This window comes from Podarcis erhardii (genome assembly GCF_964252035.2).
Source record: "Podarcis erhardii genome assembly, chromosome: 3".
NCBI classification, from domain to species: domain Eukaryota; kingdom Metazoa; phylum Chordata; class Lepidosauria; order Squamata; family Lacertidae; genus Podarcis; species Podarcis erhardii.
The window spans coordinates 120038436-120059199 of NC_138507.1; the positions used below are offsets into that span (position 1 = coordinate 120038436).

General features: G+C 48.2%; 1 protein-coding gene across 1 annotated transcript in view; it reads left to right on the forward strand.

The window, feature by feature from the left end:
* The first annotated feature begins 6133 nt into the window (after positions 1–6133).
* The window catches only part of KIF13B (kinesin family member 13B), a 191009-nt gene continuing 176378 nt past the window's right edge, over positions 6134–20764 (forward strand). The window contains exon 1 of the mRNA XM_081855981.1: positions 6134–6273. Within this exon, the coding sequence (XP_081712107.1) occupies positions 6219–6273 (55 nt within the window). The 5' untranslated portion in view covers positions 6134–6218. The remainder of the gene's footprint in view (positions 6274–20764) is intronic.

Consider the following 20764-nt stretch of genomic DNA (forward strand, 5'->3'; position numbering starts at 1 on the left):
TTGTAGTACTTTATTCTGCAACCTCAGCATCACTTTTGCGTCTCTCTCTCTCTCTCCTCCCATCTGCACCCAAATGCTTCCACCAGGAACTTCCACTCTCAGATTCATGGATTTCCAATCAAGCACATAAATTCTTTACACCCAACTCTATTCTGGCCTGAAGAACTGGAACAGTCAGGTTCTCCATTAATTGGCCAGTGTCTCTTCGTATCCATTAAACCTTGGACCTCCAGATGTTTTTGGCCTACAACTCCCATCATCCCTAGCTAGCAAGACCAGTGGTCAGGGATGATGGGAATTGTAGTTCAAAAACAGCTGGAGGCCCAAGGTTGGGAAACACTGTGTTAATCTATTGTTAGTTTTCAAAACGTGCAATGGATTAAAAAAATTGTTTGACAACCTGCATCCAGCAGAGGGTTTGCGGGTTTCATTCCAGCCGTTATAATTGAAAACACAAATAACAAAACAACAACAACAACAAAAGGCACCACCGACAAACTTTATTACAACGGGATGAATTTTCTTACTCGTCCACAAGGTGCCACTGGTGCATATATAAAGTCAGCTGCTCAGAAGGTTTTCATACCCCTGGACACAGATTTAAGTCTTGATGACTTTCGCAAGCAGAACTAGCAAAAGAGAGGTTTCTGCTGACTTGGGGAATTCAGTTTTTGTTCCGTGTCCCTCACACACATGATTTATCTTAAACTGAGATGGTTTAGAGATTTTAGTCTAAATAAAAGGCCAGTTGAGGCCATGATAGATGGGTGTATGGCATGGGGGAAGGGGTCAGAGAAGGGTTTTTTGTTTTTTTACACAGGGTAGAGATTGGCATAAGGAACGCAGGTGGCGCTGTGGTCTAAACCACAGTGCCTGGGGCTTGCCGATCAGAAGGTTGGCGGTTCAAATCCCCACGATGGGGTGAGCTCCCGTTGCTCGGTCCCAGCTCCTGCCCACCCAGCAGGTTCAAAAGCACATCAAAGTGCAAGTAGATAAATAGGTACCACTCCAGCGGGAAGGTAAACGGCATTTCCGTGTGCTGCTCTGGTTCGCCAGAAGCGGATTAGTCATGTTGGCCACATGACCTGGAAAAACTGTCTGCGGACAAACACCGGCTCCCTTGGCCAGTAAAGCAAGATGAGCGCTGCAACCCCAGAGTCGTCTGCAACTGGACTTAATGGTCAGGGGTCCCTTTACCTTTTAGAGATTGGCATGCATACGAGTTACGTTAAAATACTCAGCGTGAGTCTCTCCATGCGTCCTGCCACAGGATCCAGTCTCCTGAGACATGTATGCTTTATCTCTCTTTATGTTTTAAAAACAAAACAAAACAGCAGGTTTCTAGTCCCTAATATTGCAAACGGAGGCTTGGAACCTGCGAGCAGGGAACCCTGGTGAGATCTGAGAAGCCAGACAGGGTGTGGCCAATGGCCGGTGCAATCCTGGAAGCCAAAGGGTGTGGCAAACTCAGGCCAGACCAAGGTGGAGTCCTCCTAAACAGGATTTCCAGTATCTGCTGGGCGGAGGAGGGAAGTTGAGTCCTGTGACTAACATGGAGCAGGGTGAAAAAAATAAAAAATGACTGCCGCTGAAGATAAGGTCCAGTGGCGTAGCGTGGGGGGTGCAGGGGCGGCCGGTCGCACCGGTCGCAACATCTGGGGGTTAGGGTTAGGGGGCGCAAATCCACGGGTTAGTGGGTGCAAATCCATAGGTTAGGAGGTGCAAATTACTTGCCTTGCCCCGGGTGCTGACAACCCACGCTACGCCACTGATAAAGTCTGGGCCTATATATACATGGCCTAGATCCATTCAAATCGGTGAAGCAGTTTTGTGCTAAGCAAAATGATGGACCTGTCTAGCTCAGCACAATCTCTGATGACTGGCTGCTCTTCTGCAAGGTCTGTTACATGGGAGGAGGGAATTTGGATTTGGAGGGTGGTGGTCCTTCGCAGCTTAGCAGCAGAAGCCCCTCACCCCAGCTCAGCCAGCAAAACGTAAGTCGGTGTGCAATTTATGCCTAGATAGGTCCCCCCAAAAAGGGCAGGGCAGGGAGAGTTGCTCCACCCCCTAAGCCATGGGTAGGCAAACTAAGGCCTGGGGGCCGGATCCGGCCCAATCGCCTTCTCAATCTGGCCCGCAGATGGTCCGGGAATCAGCGTGTTTTTACATGAGTAGAATGTGTGCTTTTATTTAAAATGCATCTCTGGGTTATTTGTGGGGCGTAGGAATTCGTTCTCCCCCCCAAAAAAATATAGTCCGGCACCCCACAAGGTCTGAGGGACGGTGGACCGGCCCCCTGCTGAAAAAGTTTGCTGACCCCTGCCCTTGATAATTTCAATCGCCCCTTTTCCCGCCACAGTGTTTCCATCTCTGCAAAATGCTTCCACTATGGATTTGCATAACGCCATTATGACACTAGTGGTTTTGTTTTCAAGTCCCTTTCCTGATAATCCCTAACAAGGAATATACCTTCCACCCCATCCCAAAGCACACCTGCAAATCAGACTGTGGCAGGAAGGGAGATCTGAGGCTGAACGTCACTAGAAGGAACAAACTGTTATGTACATAATAAGCATATCCCTGATGACAAAGTGAGAGGCACATTCTCAAAAGTCAGTCCTCCTCCACTTGTTAACTTCGAAGTTAAGTTCTCCTCTGTTCAGTCATGGGTCTTACTCTCATGCAACTAGCCTGCCCTTTTAGGGCAGTCCTGGTGAAAGGTAAAGGACCCCTGGACGGTTAAGTCCAAGGGGCCCATCGAGTCCAACATCCTATTCTCACAGAAGTCTGTGGGAAAACTGCAAGCATGATTCACACATAAGAACATTTCTCCCCTCCTCTGGTTTCCAGTAACGGTGCTTTAAAAATGCTGCAAGCCTCCTTGAACCCCAACTTGGGAACAAGGCGGGATATAAATACATATAATGTTGATGGCTTTTGTCTGTCTCGAGAGACAATGGACTGTCTCTTCGGGGAATAAAGTCTAACTGCTGCATTAGCAGCACCAAAATGACTGGGGTGCAAGCCTGGGCAGTGTGTATGGAAGTCCTGGGATGCCCAGATGATCTGCCTCGCTGACGTGGTCCAAAGGAAAGCAGAAGAAGACGTTTGGTCCCAGCTTGGCGGCAGGAATAAGTTGCTGGAAGGAGGTGTACAAGGCCCCATCTAGCCGTCTTAGGGGCTCCATTGTAGATTTGGAGATATATATACGCAGCATCTTAAAAAGCAGAGACATCACCTTGCCAACAAAGGTCCGTATAGTTAAAGCTATGGTTTTCCCAGTAGTGAGGTATGGAAGTGAGAGCTGGACCATAAAGAAGGCTGATCACTGAAGAATGGATGCTTTTGAATTCTGGTGCTGGAGGAGACTCTTGAGAGTTCCATGGACTGCAAGAAGAACAAACCTCTCCATTCTGAAGGAAATCAGCCCTGAGTGCTCACTGGAAGGACAGATCCTGAAGCCACCTCATGAGAAGAGAAGACTCCCTGGAAAAGACCCTGATGCTGGGAAAGATGGAGGGCACAAGGAGAAGGGGACGACAGAGGACGAGATGATGGGACAGTGTTCTCGAAGCTACGAACATGAGTTTGACCAAGCTGCGGGAGGCAGTGGAAGACAGGAGTGCCTGGCGTGCTCTGGTCCATGGGGTCACGAAGAGTCGGACACAACTAAACGACTAAACAACAACAATATAATACTACTAGGAGCAGGGGCAACCCTAGATGTGCGTATGGGGCTGGGAGAAGACTCATCTTCAGTGGGTATAGTAGGAATAGCAGAACCAGGCTGCAGTATCGAAGAGGCCACAAACTCCTCTTCATTTTGTTACAAGCCAAATATTATCACAAAAGCAACCCTGAAAGCATATCCCGCTGTGTTATTATTGCGCGAGTGCTTGCTTTTCTGCATTCCGCTCCACCCGCCTCCTGATTTAACTCGGGATAATTTCTCAAATTAATTTCGTCTTTGACTCGCGCACGCTGTGATTTAAATGCCGCCTAAGCAGGAACCGCCTCCGCATCTCCTTTTGCGCGGAATTTATTTAGTGCACAGACACACATGAGCGCAACCTGATTCAGCCACAGGGCAAAAAGAAACAAAAGGGGGGGGGTATGGGTGTGACCCAGCCATCCTACTCAGATTCGATTTCAATGATGCTTTGATCAGTGCACCGAGCAGAAGTAACCTGTAGATGAAGAAAAGCAGGAGAAGGAACTGGGAAACTGGGACAAACTGCATGGGCGATAAGCGAGCAGACAAATGGCGGATGCCTAATGGTTTGTTGCTGTGCCGCAAGCAAGACCAGGTAGCTCAGAGCTGCAGACTCAGGGGAGAAATTCAGGCAAAGGGACGAAAAGGTTAAAAAGGCATGAAATGAATGAGGAACCAAGTTAGAATCAGAGTCTACTTGTTTAGGCCAGGCTCTGGAAAGACCTCTCCATGAATTCAGATGAACGGCAGTAAATAAATTTAATAAATAATAATAATATAATAGTAATATTGTTGCAGCGGCTCAATATTTAATTGGGTATAAATGGGATACTTAAGGGCTTGTATCAGGCTGGACCAGAGCATGCCAGGCACTCCTGTCTTCCACTGCCTCCCGCAGTTTGGTCAAACTCATGCTGGTAGCTTCGAGAACACTGTCCAGCCATCTCGTCCTCTGTCGTCCCCTTCTCCTTGTGCCCTCCATCTTTCCCAACATCAGGGTCTTTCCCAGGGAGTCTTCTCTTCTCATGAGGTGGCCAAAGTATCGGAGCCTCAGCTTCAGGATCTGTCCTTCCAGTGAGCACTTAGGGCTGATTTCCTTCAGAATGGAGAGGTTTGATCTTCCTGCAGTCCATGGGACTCTCAAGAGTCTCCTCCAGCACCAGAATTCAAAAGCATCAATTCTTCGGTGATCAGCCTCTCACTTCCATACATCACTACTTGGAAAACCACAGCTTTAACCATACAGACCTTTGCTAGCAAGGTAATATTTCTGTTTTTGAAGATGCTGTCTAGGTTTGCCATCATTTTTCTCCCAAGAAGCAGGCGTCTTTTAATTTCGTGACTGCTGTCACCCTCTACAGTGATCATGGAGCCCAAGAAAGTAAAATCTCTCATTGCTTTCATTTTTTCTTATATATATGCTACTATATGGCTCTTTTATATACAAAAACAACAGGCATATAAAAGAGCCACATAGGAGCCTTTTTTTAAAAAAACCAATAAAACGGCAGCAAAACCAGACAGCAGAATCATCCTATGCTGCCAACGGCCTGTAAGTAAATATACGTTTTTAACCTGGCGTCGAATGGGAGTCTCCTCCAACACCAGAATTCAAAAGCATCAACTCTCCGGCGATCAGCCTTCTTAACTGTATTTCACTATTGATAAAACAAAATAAAAAAATTCCTTCCAGTAGCACCTTAAAGACCAACTAAGTTAGTTCTTGGACTCACTATTGATATACTTCTTCTTAACTGTATTTCAGTTCAACCATTACTTTGATAAAATACATATGTTGTTATGTGCAAATGGCTTTAGATACCTATTAGGTCCATAAATTGCCGTATAGCATATATTCAGCACAAAAAACAGCACCAAATTGTTGTTGACAAAGGACAGCTGGACATATAATGGGCCCCATGACCTCCCGTAGCTTAGGGCCTCATGAAACCTAAATCCGGCCCTGGCTGCACCTAGAAACCTAGCTCCTCAGGCTGCCTGGCTCTCCCTGACGGGCTACTTCTCTGCGTGCGGGGAATTCTCCGCGCAGGTGAGCGCTCAGCCGCGAGAGAGAACCGCCAGCCAATCAGAGCCGCGGAAACGAGCCGCCTCCCTCCTCTCTGGAGCCGCACCTGCGAATTGCCGCGTGGGACTACGCTTCCCAGGAGGCACCGCGCCGGGCGAAGCGCCTTCGGGCCTTTCCATTCTCTCGCTTTCTCTTCCTCCGCCCCCCTTTTCGGCGGACTACAATTCCCAGCGGGCTTCGGTCCCTCCGTACCGGCCTGGCTGCTCCCAGGACCACGTTTCCCGTCAGGCAGCGGGGCTGCCGGCCGCCGACGGGAGCCGAGAGGGGCCGAAAGAGTGGCGCTGGGGCCGCCGCGGTGCATGCCGGTCGCCGTAGTCCTGGAGGGAGTCGTGGCTGCGCTCCGCCTCGTCCGCGAAGACGGAAGCCTGGAGAGACCCGGAGAAGAGCGGCGGCGGCGGGAGAGGCGCTGCTTTGGCGGAGATGGGGGACTCCAAAGTGAAGGTGGCCGTGCGGGTCCGGCCCATGAACAGGAGGGGTGAGTCGTAGGGAGGGAGGGAGGGGAGAAGAGGAGACCCCCCCCAAAAAAAAAGCAGAGAGGGGGGAAGGGAGGCACCCCAAAATATGGGGGAAAGGGGGGGGAGAAGAGGAGAGAGACCCCCCACCCAAGGAAGGAAAAATCCCCGGTGGAAACATTCCGCCCCCCCAGGAAGACCCCTCCCCCAGTGAAGGTAGGGGAAAGGGGAGACCCCCACCCAAAAAAGGAAGAATTCATTCCCCGGTGGAAATATAGGAAAAGGGGAACCCCGCCCCCCAAAAGGGAAATCCCGGTCCCAGTGAAAGTATGGGAAAGGGAAGACTACCTCCAAAAAGGGAAGCAGAGGAGACCCCCACCCAAAAAAGGAAGAATTCATTCCCCGGTGGAAACATAAGAAAAAGGGGACCCCCCCCCAAAAAAAAACCCCCAGGGAAGTAATCTGTGCCAGTGAAAGTATGGGAAAGGGGAGATCACCTCCAAAAAGGGAAGCAGAGGAGACCCCCCTAAAAAGGAATCATTCCCCCACCTCCGGAAGATCCCTCCCCCATTGAAAGTGGGGGAAAGGGGAGACCACCTCCAAAAAGGGAAGCAGAGGAGACCCCCACCCAAAAAAGGAAGAATTCATTCCCCGGTGGAGACATAGGAAAAAGCGGAACCCCCCCCCCAAAAAAAACCCAGGGTAGAAATCTGTGCCAGTGAAAGTATGGGAAAGGGGAGTTCACCTCCAAAAAGGGAAGCAGAGGAGACCCCCCCTAAAAAGGAATCATTCCCCCACCCCCGGAAAAGGGGAACCTCCCCCCCCCGGAAGATCCCTCCCCCATTGAAAGTGGGGGGAAAGGGGAGACTACCTCCAAAAAGGGAAGCAGAGGAGACCCCCACCCCAAAAAGGAATAATTCATTCCCCGCTGGAAACATAGGAAAAGGGGAACCCCCCCCCCGAAAAACGGGAAATCCCTGTCCCAGTGAAAGTATGGGAAAGGGGAGACTACCTCCAAAAAGGGAAACAGAGGAGACCCCCCCTAAAAAGGAATAATTCCCCCACTCCCAGTGGAAACATAGGAAAAGGGGAACCTCTCCCCCCCCAAATATCCCTCCCCCAGTGAAAGTAGAGGAAAGGGGAGACCACCTCCAAAAGGGGGAAAGAGGAGACCCCCATGAAAGGAAGAACTTTAACCCCAATGAAAACATGGGAAAGGAGAGACCCCCCCAAAAAAGGTGTGATATCCCCTCAGCTGAGATATAGGGAGATGAGGAAGCAACCCCCCCACACACAAATGGGGGTGGATGTGGGGAGTCTTGCCCTAAGGGATTAGAGGGGGGAGGTGGCCCCCCCGCCTTCTGAAAGGTGGTGGTGGGAGAGAAGGAAAATATCGCACAGGGGGTTGTTTGAAGGGGGGGGAGAAGGAAAATAGGGTCCCCCCTTCGCCTGCAAACGGTACGTGAAGGGTGAAGGGGGACTTGCAAAATGGGCAGAATGGTGTTCCTGGGGGGAGAAGGAAAGACCCCCCCCCCAATCTAAATGAAGTTGGAAGGGCACCCCTCACAAGAAGCTGAATGAGAGAGGAGGCAGACAAAACACTGGAGGGGTACCAGAGTACTAAGAGAAGATCCCTCCACCCCAAATAAAACTGGGCAGGGGTGACCCCCCTTCCTTTCAAAATGAGACGGGGGGGGGGGGAGAAGAGTGAACTCCATTCAGGAGCTGCGAGGAAGGGGCTGCCTTGATTTGATGGGCAGAGATTGCCCCCCCCCAAAAAAAACTATGGGAAGCGGTGGGTGAGAAAGCTTTGCCCTGGCTTGGGAGGCAGAGAGGGAATGCACCCCGTGGAAAAATACTGCATTTGGAGGGACAGCTTCTTCATGGGGGGGGTAGGTGATGTCTAGGGGGTCAGAAGAGACCCCAAACTCTGAGAAAGTAAAGAGGGAAGCTGGTGCTGTGGGCGAAGGTCCGTAGGTTCAATCCTCAGACCTCCAGGTGAAAAGATCTCAAAGGATCTGGCCAGGTCCTTGGACTGCTGCTGCCAGTCAGAGTGGGGTGAATGGCTTGAGCTGGCAGGGGGCGGCTCCCTATGCATGGGCACTAGGGTGGCCTGGTAAGAGGTAGACCTCCATTCTGATTGTAGAACGTGGGGTTCACCTGTCACAGGGCCGGGGAGTACAGCCAAGGAACCCAAAGAACCTGTTGATGGCATTTTACCATTGTACTTTTGAGAGTGTATTAACATATGGTCTGTGTGTGTGGTTTGGGAGCTGCACGGTCAGGGGAAAAACAGTGCTGTCCAGGGTTGTAAAGACTGCGGAGAGAATAATTGGGTGCACTCTTCCCACCTTGGGTCAAATCTACGCTTCCAGGTGCCATAAGAAAGCTGCAGAGATAGCGCAGGATAGTGCACACCCGGAAATGATCTCTTTCAGCTTCTGCCTTCTGGAAGAAGGTCCAGGGTTATAAAGACTAGGACTAGCCGCCTGAGAAACAGTTTCTACCCAAATGCGATTTTGGTTTTAAACACAGTGTGAGGAGTCTCTGTGGGAGTATATTATATTTAAAAATGGGGTATCAGAGTTTTTAGGGGGCTAACCAGGTTGGGATAGCTGGGACAGCAGGCTTGTTGGTTTTTGAATGTCTTATGTAGATTTTTTTCAATTTCATTGTTCTGTATGGGACAATGACAATAAAGATTATTGTATCGTATCTGGTCCAGCCCTCTGCAATGCAGGAATCACAACTGCAGCGTTGAGGCTTCCGCTTTCCTTCTCGCACTCTTCTCCCTGCTTGCCCTTTGGGGTGACTTTTCCGCATTCCCCAAGTCTGTTAGGCCAAAAGACACCCCCCCCCAATGTGGGGGGTGGGACTAGATGACCCTTGGGGTTCCCTTCCAGCTCTGCAATTCTGTGATTCTGCTTCCTGTGAAAACCTTGAAACGATATGCTTCGAACAGCCTGCTGTGCTTTTCCTGCCTTTGCAGTTGGCCTCCTCCGTTTCAAACCGAGCTCAGTTGCGGTCTTAAGCGTGCAGCCAGATGCACGTTAGGAAATTGGGTGTTCCCAAAAACTTCTGAGCTCCTGTGCCTGCAAGCAACTTTCTGTTTTTTCCCCCTCGCCGCTTAACGCTGGTTGGTGTCAACACACTGTGAGGTCACAGGAGGTCCGTGGAGGGAGATTGCGTCAATAATATTATTATAGCTGAGGTGTGTCCTGTTCGACGTGAAAAGAGTCACCTTGCTATGCACTCAAGGGAAGGCGAGTTCTCGATGGGCGTTCCCAGAGTTGCTGTAATGTTAATGTGGAATTTGCAGAGGTGTGCTTTAATGTACCTGAGGTCCACCTGCATGTTACTTAGCAGGCGTTAGTTGCGGAAGGTCTCTGGTTTGGTATCTCCCGGTAGGACTCTGAGAGACCTTGGTCTGCAATCGGTTAGGCGTGGAATTATTGGTGCCCGTCCGCCTCGAGAGACAATGGAGTGTGCCTTTGGGGGCAAACTCAAAGCGCTGCGCCGGCAGCACTGAAGTAACCTCCCGGATGTGCAATCGTGGTGGGCAGTGTTTCTTGGAAGTCAAGGGCTGCTCGGACAACAAGACCCCCCTCTCAGCCTCGCTGATTTGGGCCAGAGGAAAGCAGAGCGAGATGTTGAGCACTAGTTTGGTTCCAGGAGTTGCAGGTGTACAAGGTGCCATCCAACTGCCTTATGGACTCTACTCTAGCTTTGCGTAGCGTTTTCTCCTCCGCCTTCTCTTCTCCTGAAGATGCTCTGCAAGGCAGTGGAGATTTAGGACCAGAGTTTTCCTTCTCCTAGGTGGGTGGGCTCCCTTCCCAGAGCCCCACCTGCCCCTCACTTCCCTCTATAGCACACGCAGAAACCACCTTCTTGACCACAAGACCCACTCATGGCCTCATCCGTTCCATCCACTCTGTCTTCTCACAAAGGGGAAATCCCCAACGCCCTGAGACCCAGTGTGGTGGTGTGGTTAAGAGCCGTGGACTCGTAATCTGGGGGACCGGGTTCGCGTCTCCGCTCCTCCACACGCAGCTGCTGGGTGACCTTGGGCCAGTCACACTTCTCTCTGAAGTCTCTCAGCCCCACTCACCTCACAGGGTGTTTGTTGTGGGGGAGGAAGGGAAAGGAGAATGTTAGCTGCTTTGAGACTCCTTCGGGTAGTGATAAAGCGGGATATCAAATCCAAACTCTTCTTCTGAGGGTTTGAGACCTGTCGGCTGCCTACATCTGGTTTAGCCGGCTGACGGCTTCTAGGAACCCCCTTTAGAAGGGGGGAGACCAAATTTGGACAAGCCACCCCAGAAGGAGCAGGACATTCCCCCCTGCAGAGGTTCACGCCCTCCCAAACAAAGGGTTTCTCCTCCCCGCCCAACACGGATAGACATGCCCTCAAAGCAAGTGTGCTGCTATCTTCATCCCTTCCTGGCAAGTTGGCTCAAAGGCGAGGAAATTCGTATTTCAAAGAGACGAGCTTTGCATATTAGCAAACACTAGGTGTGGGTTGAGATTGCCTGTTTATTTTTGCTGTGCTGGAGTGGAAATTTGGGACTTGCACTGGCCATGAACTCTCATGGAATCGTGGAGTTGGAAGGGACCCTCAAGGGGGGGGGTGTCATCTGGTCCTACCCCCTGCAGTGGAGGGATCTTTTTGCCCTACGTGTGACTCGAACTCACAACCCTGATCATAAAAAGTCTCAGGCTGTACCGACCGAGCCCTTCAAGGCACAGTCAGCCATACTTTCTCACCATGCAGAGTTTTTGCAAAGTTTGCAACAAGATAAGGCACGGAAAAACATTCCGAAATGCCGTGTAATTGCGTGATATCCAGGATCGCTTGTACTCTGAGTAGACCCATTGAAATCAACCAAAACCATTAGGCTTGCTCCGAGGGTGGCTAAACGCTGAATGCTGCCCATGGTAATAATAATTTAGTGTTGGTTTGCTAAAGATTTTGCAACGGGAACGTTGATGGGTGTGAAACCTTGGAAGCTTTTTCTCCTGAATGTGTGTGTGTGTTTTAAACAAAAAATTACTATTGTGGATTTGTCATCACCTGAGGGCAAACGGGCCAGGCAGGCAGGTTTCATCTCTGAGCTTGCAGAACATCTGTTTCCTTATTACTTATTGATACACTGGCTTTTTAACATTTGTGCTCCTGAGCCGGGGTAGAAGATCCCTCTTCTGAATAGCTTTTGTGCTAAGCCGCCGGGCTTGTAAAGCTTGCAAGTCAAGAAATATCAAATTGGGCTCTGGGGCAAAACAGGTTCGTCCCCTTCCCCGTCCCCCCAACCCCGCAAGAGAGTGGAAAAAGGCCCCTTTACAGCGTCAACTGGCTGCCTCCTTTCCTTTCATTGGCCTTCCAAAAATGCTATTGATTGGGTGCAGGTTCCCACCTCCTGGCCAGAAAATGCCCTCCTCACCCTTGGCATGCCCAGAGCATTCTCCTCTCCCGGTTCTAAATTGCTGGCGCAAACTTGGAAGACCTAAGGTGAGGGGCTCCCACATAGAAGTGGGTCAGAAAGTGGCGACTTGCACCACCTCTCCTGAGCAGGGGAGCAGGGGTGTGTTGGTGGGGGGCTTTGACGCAAGCTGTACCTGCCCACCTGTTCTTTCTCCCCCAAATAAGTTTTCTGCCTCTGCTCCTTACAAGGGGATTTTACGAGACATCACAAGAGCAATAACGGCTCTCGGGCTTTGGCTGGGGGATATTAAGGAACCCCCTTCCTTAAAAGTGTGAAACCGATTATAACCGGAAGACTAAACAGGCTTGCGTCTGTCGGAGCTTTGCTTTATTCCTTCCGACGCCCGTGCCCTTTGCGAATTCTAAATGCACAAAATATTCAGAATGTACATTAAGCAGAGAAAAGATGGCTATAGGACCAAAGTCGGCCTCTCTTAACCTTTGGTTTTTTTAAAAAATTCCAAACCCCCAAAGCAATACTATGCTGCTTCGGCACATGTTACCAGAACGTAGATCTATTTTTACATCTGAAACTTGCGCATGCATGTGACCAGGGGAGGGTTGCCCATAGCTTCTTTAAACTGGCAGATTTTTCCGGGGTTGGGGGGGGGGGGAGGGATGCATTATTTCTTGCATCAATCCAGCTTCTGTTCTCTTTGAATGTGGCATGCACCAAGGCCCCTGCGTCACTTTGGAGGAATGGTGTCTAACGCATGCCATTGTTCCATCTAACAATAGCCTTATCAGAAGAAGATGGCTTAGTGATCTCTGCCCCCTGCGCTACAAATACTTCATTCCTTAGGGCCATATGTCCAAAGCTCCCGTCCTTTTAACTCTTCCGCCTTCCAGGGTGCAATTCGCCTTGCAAGGTCCAGGCTTCGATTTAGGACCCAGCGGTTTGGTGGCAACGAACAAGTCAAAGACCCGGTCTAGATGTATTTCCTGGTTTTTCCAAACCACAGTTTAGCAGCCAGGAATGAGCGTCAAGGCTTAGCTCACTTCCCAAACATGATGGTGCTAGTTAGCTCAAACTACAGTTCCCAGAAATTGGGAAGTTGGGGCATCTGAGTGAATGTTGGCTTAGTAACCGGGATCTTCAGTATTAATCATTGTTTGTAAACCAGGACAAAGTTTCATGGCGGTTAACAGATTGAGGTTGAATCCTGACAAGACAGAAGTACTTTTCTTGGGGGGCGGGGCGGGCTGGTGTGAAGGACTCCCTGGTCCTGAGTGGTGTAACTGTGTCCCTGAAGGACCAGGTGCGCAGCCTGGGAGTCATTCTGGACTCACAGTTGTCCATAGAGGCGCAGGTCAATTCTGTGTCCAGGGAAGCTGTTCATCGGCTCCATCTGGGACGCAGTGCTGAGACCCTACCTGCCTGCGGACTGTCTCGCCAGAGTGATGCATGCTCTGGTTATCTCCTGCTTGGACTACTGCCATGCGCTCTGTGTGGGGCTACCTTTGAAGGTGACCCAGAAACTGCAACTAATCCAGAATGTGGCAGCTAGACTGGTGACTGGGAGCAGCCGTCGAGACCACATAACACCGGTCTTGAAAAGACCTACATTGGCTCCCAGTACGTTTCCGAGCACAATTCAAAGTGTTGGTGCTGACCTTGAAAGCCCTAAATGACCTTGGTCCAGTATATCTGAAGGAGCGTCTCCAGCCCCATCGTTCTACCTGGACACTGAGGTCTAGCACCGAGGGCCTTCTCGGTGGTGGCACCCGCCCTGTGGAACGCCCTCCCACCAGATGTCAAAGAGAACAACAACCACCAGACTTTTAGAAGACATCCGAAGGCAGCCCTGTTTAGGGAAGCTTTTACTGTTTGATACATTACTGCATTTTAATATTTGGTTGGAAGCCCCCCAGGTGGGCATTGTATAAATAATAAATAGCACTTTTAGGAATATTGGGAAGGTGCTAAATCCTGAGTGTGAGACTCTTAATCTCAGGGTCGTGGGTTCAAGGTCTACACTGGGCAAAAGATCCCTGCATTGCAGGGGGTTGGACTAGATGACCCTTGGTGGGCCCCTTCCGGCTGTACGATTCTACAAAATTCTGTGAGTCATTCAGCTCAGCATTGCCTGCACGGGCTGGCAGCAGCTCTCCAGGGTTTCAGACTTGGGGTGTTCCCAGCCCTTCCTAGTGGTGCCAGGTTTTGAACCTGGGACCCGGATGCCATACTGCCGAGCGACAGCCTCCGCCAGTATCAGGAGACCTCTGAATCTGTGTTCGCTGGAGTATCCAGGGCCCTGGCTAGGTTACAGCGATGGTGAGAGGGGTGATTGTGTGTTGCAGAGGTTCAAAGTCTGAAGGAACTGCGTCATTGGGGTGTAGATCCTGGTCAGCACACAAACACAGTTCCTCTGCAGCTGCGTTTGGATGTAACACTAAACCGTGGTTGAGCGTTGCATGAACTTTGGCTCCCTGCTCCCTTGCCTTTCTTCCTCTGGTGTGGCTGCAAGCGGGACTCCTCTGGAGGTGGAGAGGGTAGGCTGTGAGCCCAATGCATGCATTTGTTGCACTGCTGCTCTTTAGGAGGGAAGGGCAGGATACAAATTTAGGGAGTAACTGAATCAGAAGCAACAAACCACAGTTCTGTGTGTTGCACTGGAATGTCAAGGTGCACAACAGGGAAAAGGAGCCTTTTTCAGCCAAAGGGCCCCATTCCCTTCTGGGTGACTTTCTGGGGGCCGCTTAGTCGTGACGATTGGGGCCAGAGGCAAAGGTGGTCAGAGCGACGAATGTAAATTCGATCTTCCCTCAGCGCACTGTTCCTTAACCTTGAGTCCTCAGCTGTTGTTGGACTACAACTCTCATCATCCCTGACCTGCTAGAAAGGGATGATGGGAGTTGTAGTCCAACAGCAGCAGGGAGGGGGGACCCTAGTTTGAGAAACACTGGCTTAGTGTGCATGAGTACACAGACACAAATTCCTCTGTCCAGTCAGTGCCAGTATCAGAGTTCAAGGACACATTCCTGCAGACAGAGAAACTCAAGGAAGGGTGAAAGCCATGTCCCTTGAGGGGAGGAGTAGGGTGCCCCACGTGCCAGAAGAGCAGGGGTAGGCAACCTAAGGCCCGGGGGCCGGATGCGGCCCAATCGCCTTCTAAATCCGGCCGGCAGACAGTCCGGGAATCAGTGTGCTTTTACATGAGTGGAATGTGTGCTTTTATTTAAAATGCATCTCTGGGTTATTTGTGGGGCATAAGAATTTGTTCATTTTTATTTATTTTTTAAATATAGTCCAGCCGCCCACAAGGTCTGAGGGACAGTGGACCGGCCCCCTGCTGAAAAAGTTTGCTGACCCCTGCCCTAGAGGGTTGCAATTGCTTTCCCCTTGGGCCCTGAAGTCTCCCCAACTGCGCTGTAAAAGGTTACTCCGTCGCCTTATCTGGATTGCCAGATTTCAGCTGGGCGGCTTAGAATGTAGAGGAATGAAATTGCTTGTCCTTTCACGGGGCCACCTCCTCTGTGTTTGTTCTGGTGTTTAATTATACCGTGTGCGCTAGATTCCCTGTTTGAACCAAGGAACCTGTTTACACAAGATGGTTAACTCCCTTTCCCGCACAACTCCTGTTTCTCTCGCTTGCAACTGCTGTTTCTGGGCTGTGTCGACTTTGTGTTGTATGCCTCTGAAACGGGAAGGGGACCGACGCGTATGTGAATATGAGCTGAAAGGTGAAAAGCTGGAGTCTTCTTAGGCTCACTGTATTTTTTCCTCCATAAGATGCACTTTTTTCTTCCTAAAAAGTAAGGGGAAATGTCTGTGCCTCTTATGGAATGAATGCGTGGTCCGTGGAGCCGAATTGCCCAGGGGCGAAAAGCAGATCATGCTTTTTTTTTTTTTGAAAGAGGGAAGTGGGTGTTGAAACAAAGCCGTTGATCACCAAGCGATCGGGGAGGGAGATAAGGGAGCTAGAGATAAAGGAGGCTGCCTGGGAGGGGGAGGTAAAAGCCCATGGATCCTCAGGATTTTTGCATTGGGTCACCCCTAATTCACCATCAGATCACATAGCATGTCCATGGCTACAGCCTGCACCAAAAACACCCACACCCACCCACTGTTTCATGGGGCCACAATGGCACAAAAACGTGGTTACAAAGCATGGATCCACATGGATTCTCAGGATTTTTGCATTGGGCAACCCCAAACTCACCGTCAAATCACATATCGGTGGCCACAGTATGAACCACAAAAATCATACATCCCTTGTTTCTTTTTTAATATAATAATATTTATTAGAGTTTCAAAAAAGTTACAAGAATAAGAAAAATGAAAGAAAAAAAAATACAAAATACAAAAAAGTAAAAACAATTAAAAACAAATCAACCTTTCCATGTCTTGACTTTCATTTACTTGTTTCCCTGACCTCCTCACACCTCCCTTTTTTGTATTCTAGTTCAATTAGTTATTTCAGCAAATCCTTTCCATTTTTGCTTTTATCTTAATAATTTATCTTAATATATTATAACTTTACATTCTCACCTATTAACAATCCATTTTTAAATACTCCTTTATAGCTTTACTGCTAAAACCACATAATTTCATTCCAACATCCTTCTAACATTCCTCATACATCCACTGTTTCATTCAGAATTTCTTTTTTCCTGTTTTCCTCCTCTAAAAACTAGGTGCGTCTTATGGAGCGGAAAATACGGTAATTATGCTTGGAATCGTAGAATCATAGAATTGTGGAGTTGGAATGGGCCCTCCAGGGTCATCTAGTCCAACCCCCTGCAATGCAGGAATCTCAACTACTTCATCCATGCAAGGTGGCCATCCAGCCTTAATCCCATTTTAAAACTGGCCTTCTTAATGTCCAGAGTGCATGTCCGACTACACCCCGCTTTCCCTTGCTTCTGTATCATGAAACCCAAGAGGACATGATCACTTCCTGCCAAGTTTCCGAGTACTTTCCAATCAATTTCTCCCTGTTGTTGAGGACCAGGTCCAGGACAGATGATTTCCTTGTTGCTTCTTCCACCTTCTGGGAAATGAAATTGTCAGTGAGGTCGATGGAGGAATTTGCTGGACTTTACATTCTTGGCAGGGTTTGAGTCTCAGCAAATATCAGGAAGTCTCCCGTGACTGCTATCTCTCTCCTTTTTGAACGTTCGTTAATCTGCTTGTAAACAAAGTGGCAGCCTTCAATTACCTTTTTCTTTTTGAAGACCAGGAAGGTTTTTTAACACAGTTCGTTTTATTGGCTCTGAGTGCCCTTGTAAAGCAACTTGCACGGCAGGAGGAGTGAAATATTGGAAAACTGTGCGATGGGGAAGCAAACACATGCCTGTGTAGGTTGTTTCAGCTTGCATAAAAATAGAGCAATGCCTAATAAAAGCTTTGCAACAACATCGGGATTCCTGAAAGTCTCTTGCACTTGTGAGGCAATTATGCCCATTTTGAGAGAAACTTCTGTAGCTTTGGAGTCCACATGTCTGTTCGACAGTAAGAGCTGTTTGACAGTGGAATTGGTCTCACTTGGAAGGTGGTGAACTCTCCTTCCTTGGAGGTTTTTAGATAGAGGTTCAATGGCCACCTGTCCAGGATTCTTCAGCTATGATTCCTGCATTTCAAGATAGCTCAGAGGTCCTGTGTGAGTGTCTGGAGGCGGTTGGAGGGTGGATGGCAGCTAATGGATTGAGGCTGAATCCTGACAAGACAGAAGTACTGTTCTTGGGGGACAGGAGGTGGGCAGGTGTGGAGGATTCCCTGGTCCTGAATGGGGTAACTGTGCCCCTGAAGGACCAGGTGCGCAGCCTGGGAGTCATTCTGGACTCACAGCTGTCCATGGAGATGCAGGTCAATACTGTGTCCAGGGCAGCTGTTTATCAGCTCCATCTGGCATGCAGGATGAGACCCTACCTGCCCATAGACTGTCTCGCCAGAGTGGTGCATGCTCTAGTTATCTCTCGCTTGGACTACCGCAATGCGCTCTACGTGGGGCTACCTTTGAAGGTGACTCGGAAACTGCAACTAATCCAGAATGCGGCAGCTAGACTGGTGACTGGGAGCGGCCACCAAGACCACATAACACCGGTCTTGAAAGACCTACATTGGCTCCCAGTACGTTTCCGAGCACAATTCAAAGTGTTGGTGCTGATCTTGAAAGCCCTAAACGGCCTCGGTCCTGTATACCTGAAGGAGCGTCTCCACCCCCATCGTTCTGCCCGGATGCTGAGGTCCAGCGCCAAGGGCCTTCTAGCGGTTACCTCATTGCAAGAAGTGAGGTTACAGGGAACCAGACAGAGGGCCTTCTCGGTATTGGCACCTGCCCTGTGGAACACCCTCCCAGCAGATGTCAAGGCAATAAACAACTATTTTACTTTTAAAAGACAACTGAAGATGTCCCTGTTTAGGGAAGTTTTTAATGTCTGGTGTTGTATTGTTTTTAATATTCGATTGGAAGCCGCCCAGAGTGGCTGGGAAAGCCCAGCCAGATGGGTGGGGTATAAATAATAAATTATTATTATATTATTATTCAGGGGGTTGGCCTAGATGCCCTCCAACTTTGCAATTTGATGATTCCATCTCTTCCCCATCTTTGACTACCTTTCTCCTGTGCCTTTAATTCACGGCTGCCCGAAACATTAAAATGGATGAATGGAGCATATTCATAACACAGCAATAATACCTTTTAATTGCTGGGTCGAAAAATCCTGGGCGAGTTGCCTTTTCATTGCGTGCAATTACTTAGCAGAAGAACGATTAAGCTGAGAGCGAGAAATGACGCCTCTTTATTATTTGAAAATTTTGTTTACCCTATCCCAAATACTTAGGGCAGATTCCTCTTTCAGTGGTTTTGACTTCCTCGCCCCCACCCTCCTGCGGCAAGGCTAAATTGGAGCACAATTACCTTTTGCGTTTCTGACTCTCCTTACTGCGGAGATCTGGGTGCAAGTATTGTTTGTTTCCCGGCAGATGTACCCATGCATAATTAACCAACTAATTACTGCGGTCTGAAAATTTTATGAAAATTGTAACCCAGACTTTTATTGTAAGGTAGGATTCGGAAGAGAGTGTCTCTGGCAGAACAGAAGCCAGTTTTCTTCCGTCTTCTCAGACTCACCTTTTTGTCCACGCTTGAAGTTGGAGACCCACTTCTTAATTCATTTATCATACGTTTCTGTGGTGATTATGGGATGCAGCGTATGTCAGGCTATGACCTGGTTGTGGGTCCTGCCTCACCTGTTAAAGACTGTTAAGTCGTACCTTGGATCTCTTCTTTTTTTAAAAAAAATAATATTTATTCCAGTTTTAAAAATTACAAAAATAAAACACTAAATTAAGCAAGAAGAAACAAGACAATACATCACCATAAATACAAACAAGCAAAAAATAAAAAACCCAGAAAAATACAAACAATTAAGGAAAAAAGAAAAAGAAAAAAGCAAATCAAACCTTCCCATAACTTATTTTCCATTTGCTTATTTCCTTGACTTCCTCACACCTCCCTTTTTTTTATTCTAGTTCAGTTAGATATTTCAGCAAATCCTTTCCATCTTTGTTTTTATCCTAATAATTTATCTTAACATACTGTAATTTTACACTCTCTTCTTTCACCAATTAACTATCCATTTTTACTTAATCCTTTATATCATTTCTGCTAAAACCACATAATTTCATTCCAACATCCTTCTAACATTCCTTAATTTTACAATGTTTCTGTAAATAAACTTTAAATTTCTTCCAATCTTCTTCCACCAACTCTTCTCCTTGGTCTCGGATTCTGCCAGTCATTTCCGCCAGTTCCATATAGTCCATCACCTTCATCTGCCATTCTTCCCAGGTGGGTACAGTCGTACCTTGGATCTCAAACGCATTGGCTCCCGAACAAATTGGCTCCCAAACGATCGAAACCCAGACGTGAGTGTTCCAGTTTTCGAACAATTTTCGGAAGCCGAACATCCAGCGTGGCTTCTTATTGGCTGCATGACTCTTCTGCAGCCAATGGGAAGCTGTGCCTTGGTTTCGAACAGTTCTGTTCAAGAACCAAGCTACAACTGTACTTCAGATAAGTTCAGAGTCACTAGCAATATAATCTTGTATGTGCCTACTCAGAGTTAAGTCCTGTTGATTTAAATGTGACTTGCTCCCAAGTAAATATCAGTGTTAGAAACTGATCTATATAAACCAGGTGCCAAACGGCTCCTTAAACTAGGGTTATGGTCACCAAAATGGAATGCTTAGATGCCATTTTGGGTTTTTTTTAACTTTGAGTCAATCTTTATTGAGTTAAAATGAATACAGCCATACAGTATTTGCCATCACTTTCTTACAGCATAAGAAAGGAAAGAAAAACACTAAATAAGGACAAGTGTATAAAAATCAAGGAAAAAAGAAGAGAAAAACATACGTAATTATGAAATTCCTCAACATTAAGTATGTTGTTAATGCAATGATTATTCACACAATTAGAAATAAAAAGTGCTGCAAACATTTAAAAAGACTTCCAAGTATTCTCATTGTACTTTATCTGTTATATACATTATACCTGTTTCTTGTGAGTTTTCATTATACGTACCTCAGTTACCTTTTATGAATTTCAAGGGTCAGTCTAATTCTGCAAGGAGATTTCTTTTTACACCATAATTCTTTAAGTATTCTTTATATCTTCTCCATTCCTTATAGACTTTCTGTTTTGTCTGGCCTCTAACTCTTCCTGTCATCTTTGCCTAGATGCCGTTTTGGGGGCAGATGGCTCGAAATTCGTATTTTTAAAATACTACTTTTGGGTTCCTGAAATTTGTTCTGATTGTGCAGATAAAATATCCCGGATAGCATTCTACAGGATGTGTTTGCTAGTGTGTGAAAACAGTCCAGAACCAAGGATCCCCAGGCAAGCGCCTCCAGGTGGTGGAGACGTCAGGCGCCAATCTTGGCTCCCGGGCATCATCACTTGGTCGCAAGCGGCCGATAGCCAGGTGCAAAATACGCCTGGCCAATTTCAAATACTGGTACTAAATATGGATTGGGTTGAAGCTTAAGGGAATCAGATGGACTCACATCTGCCCAACCAGAATGGCCA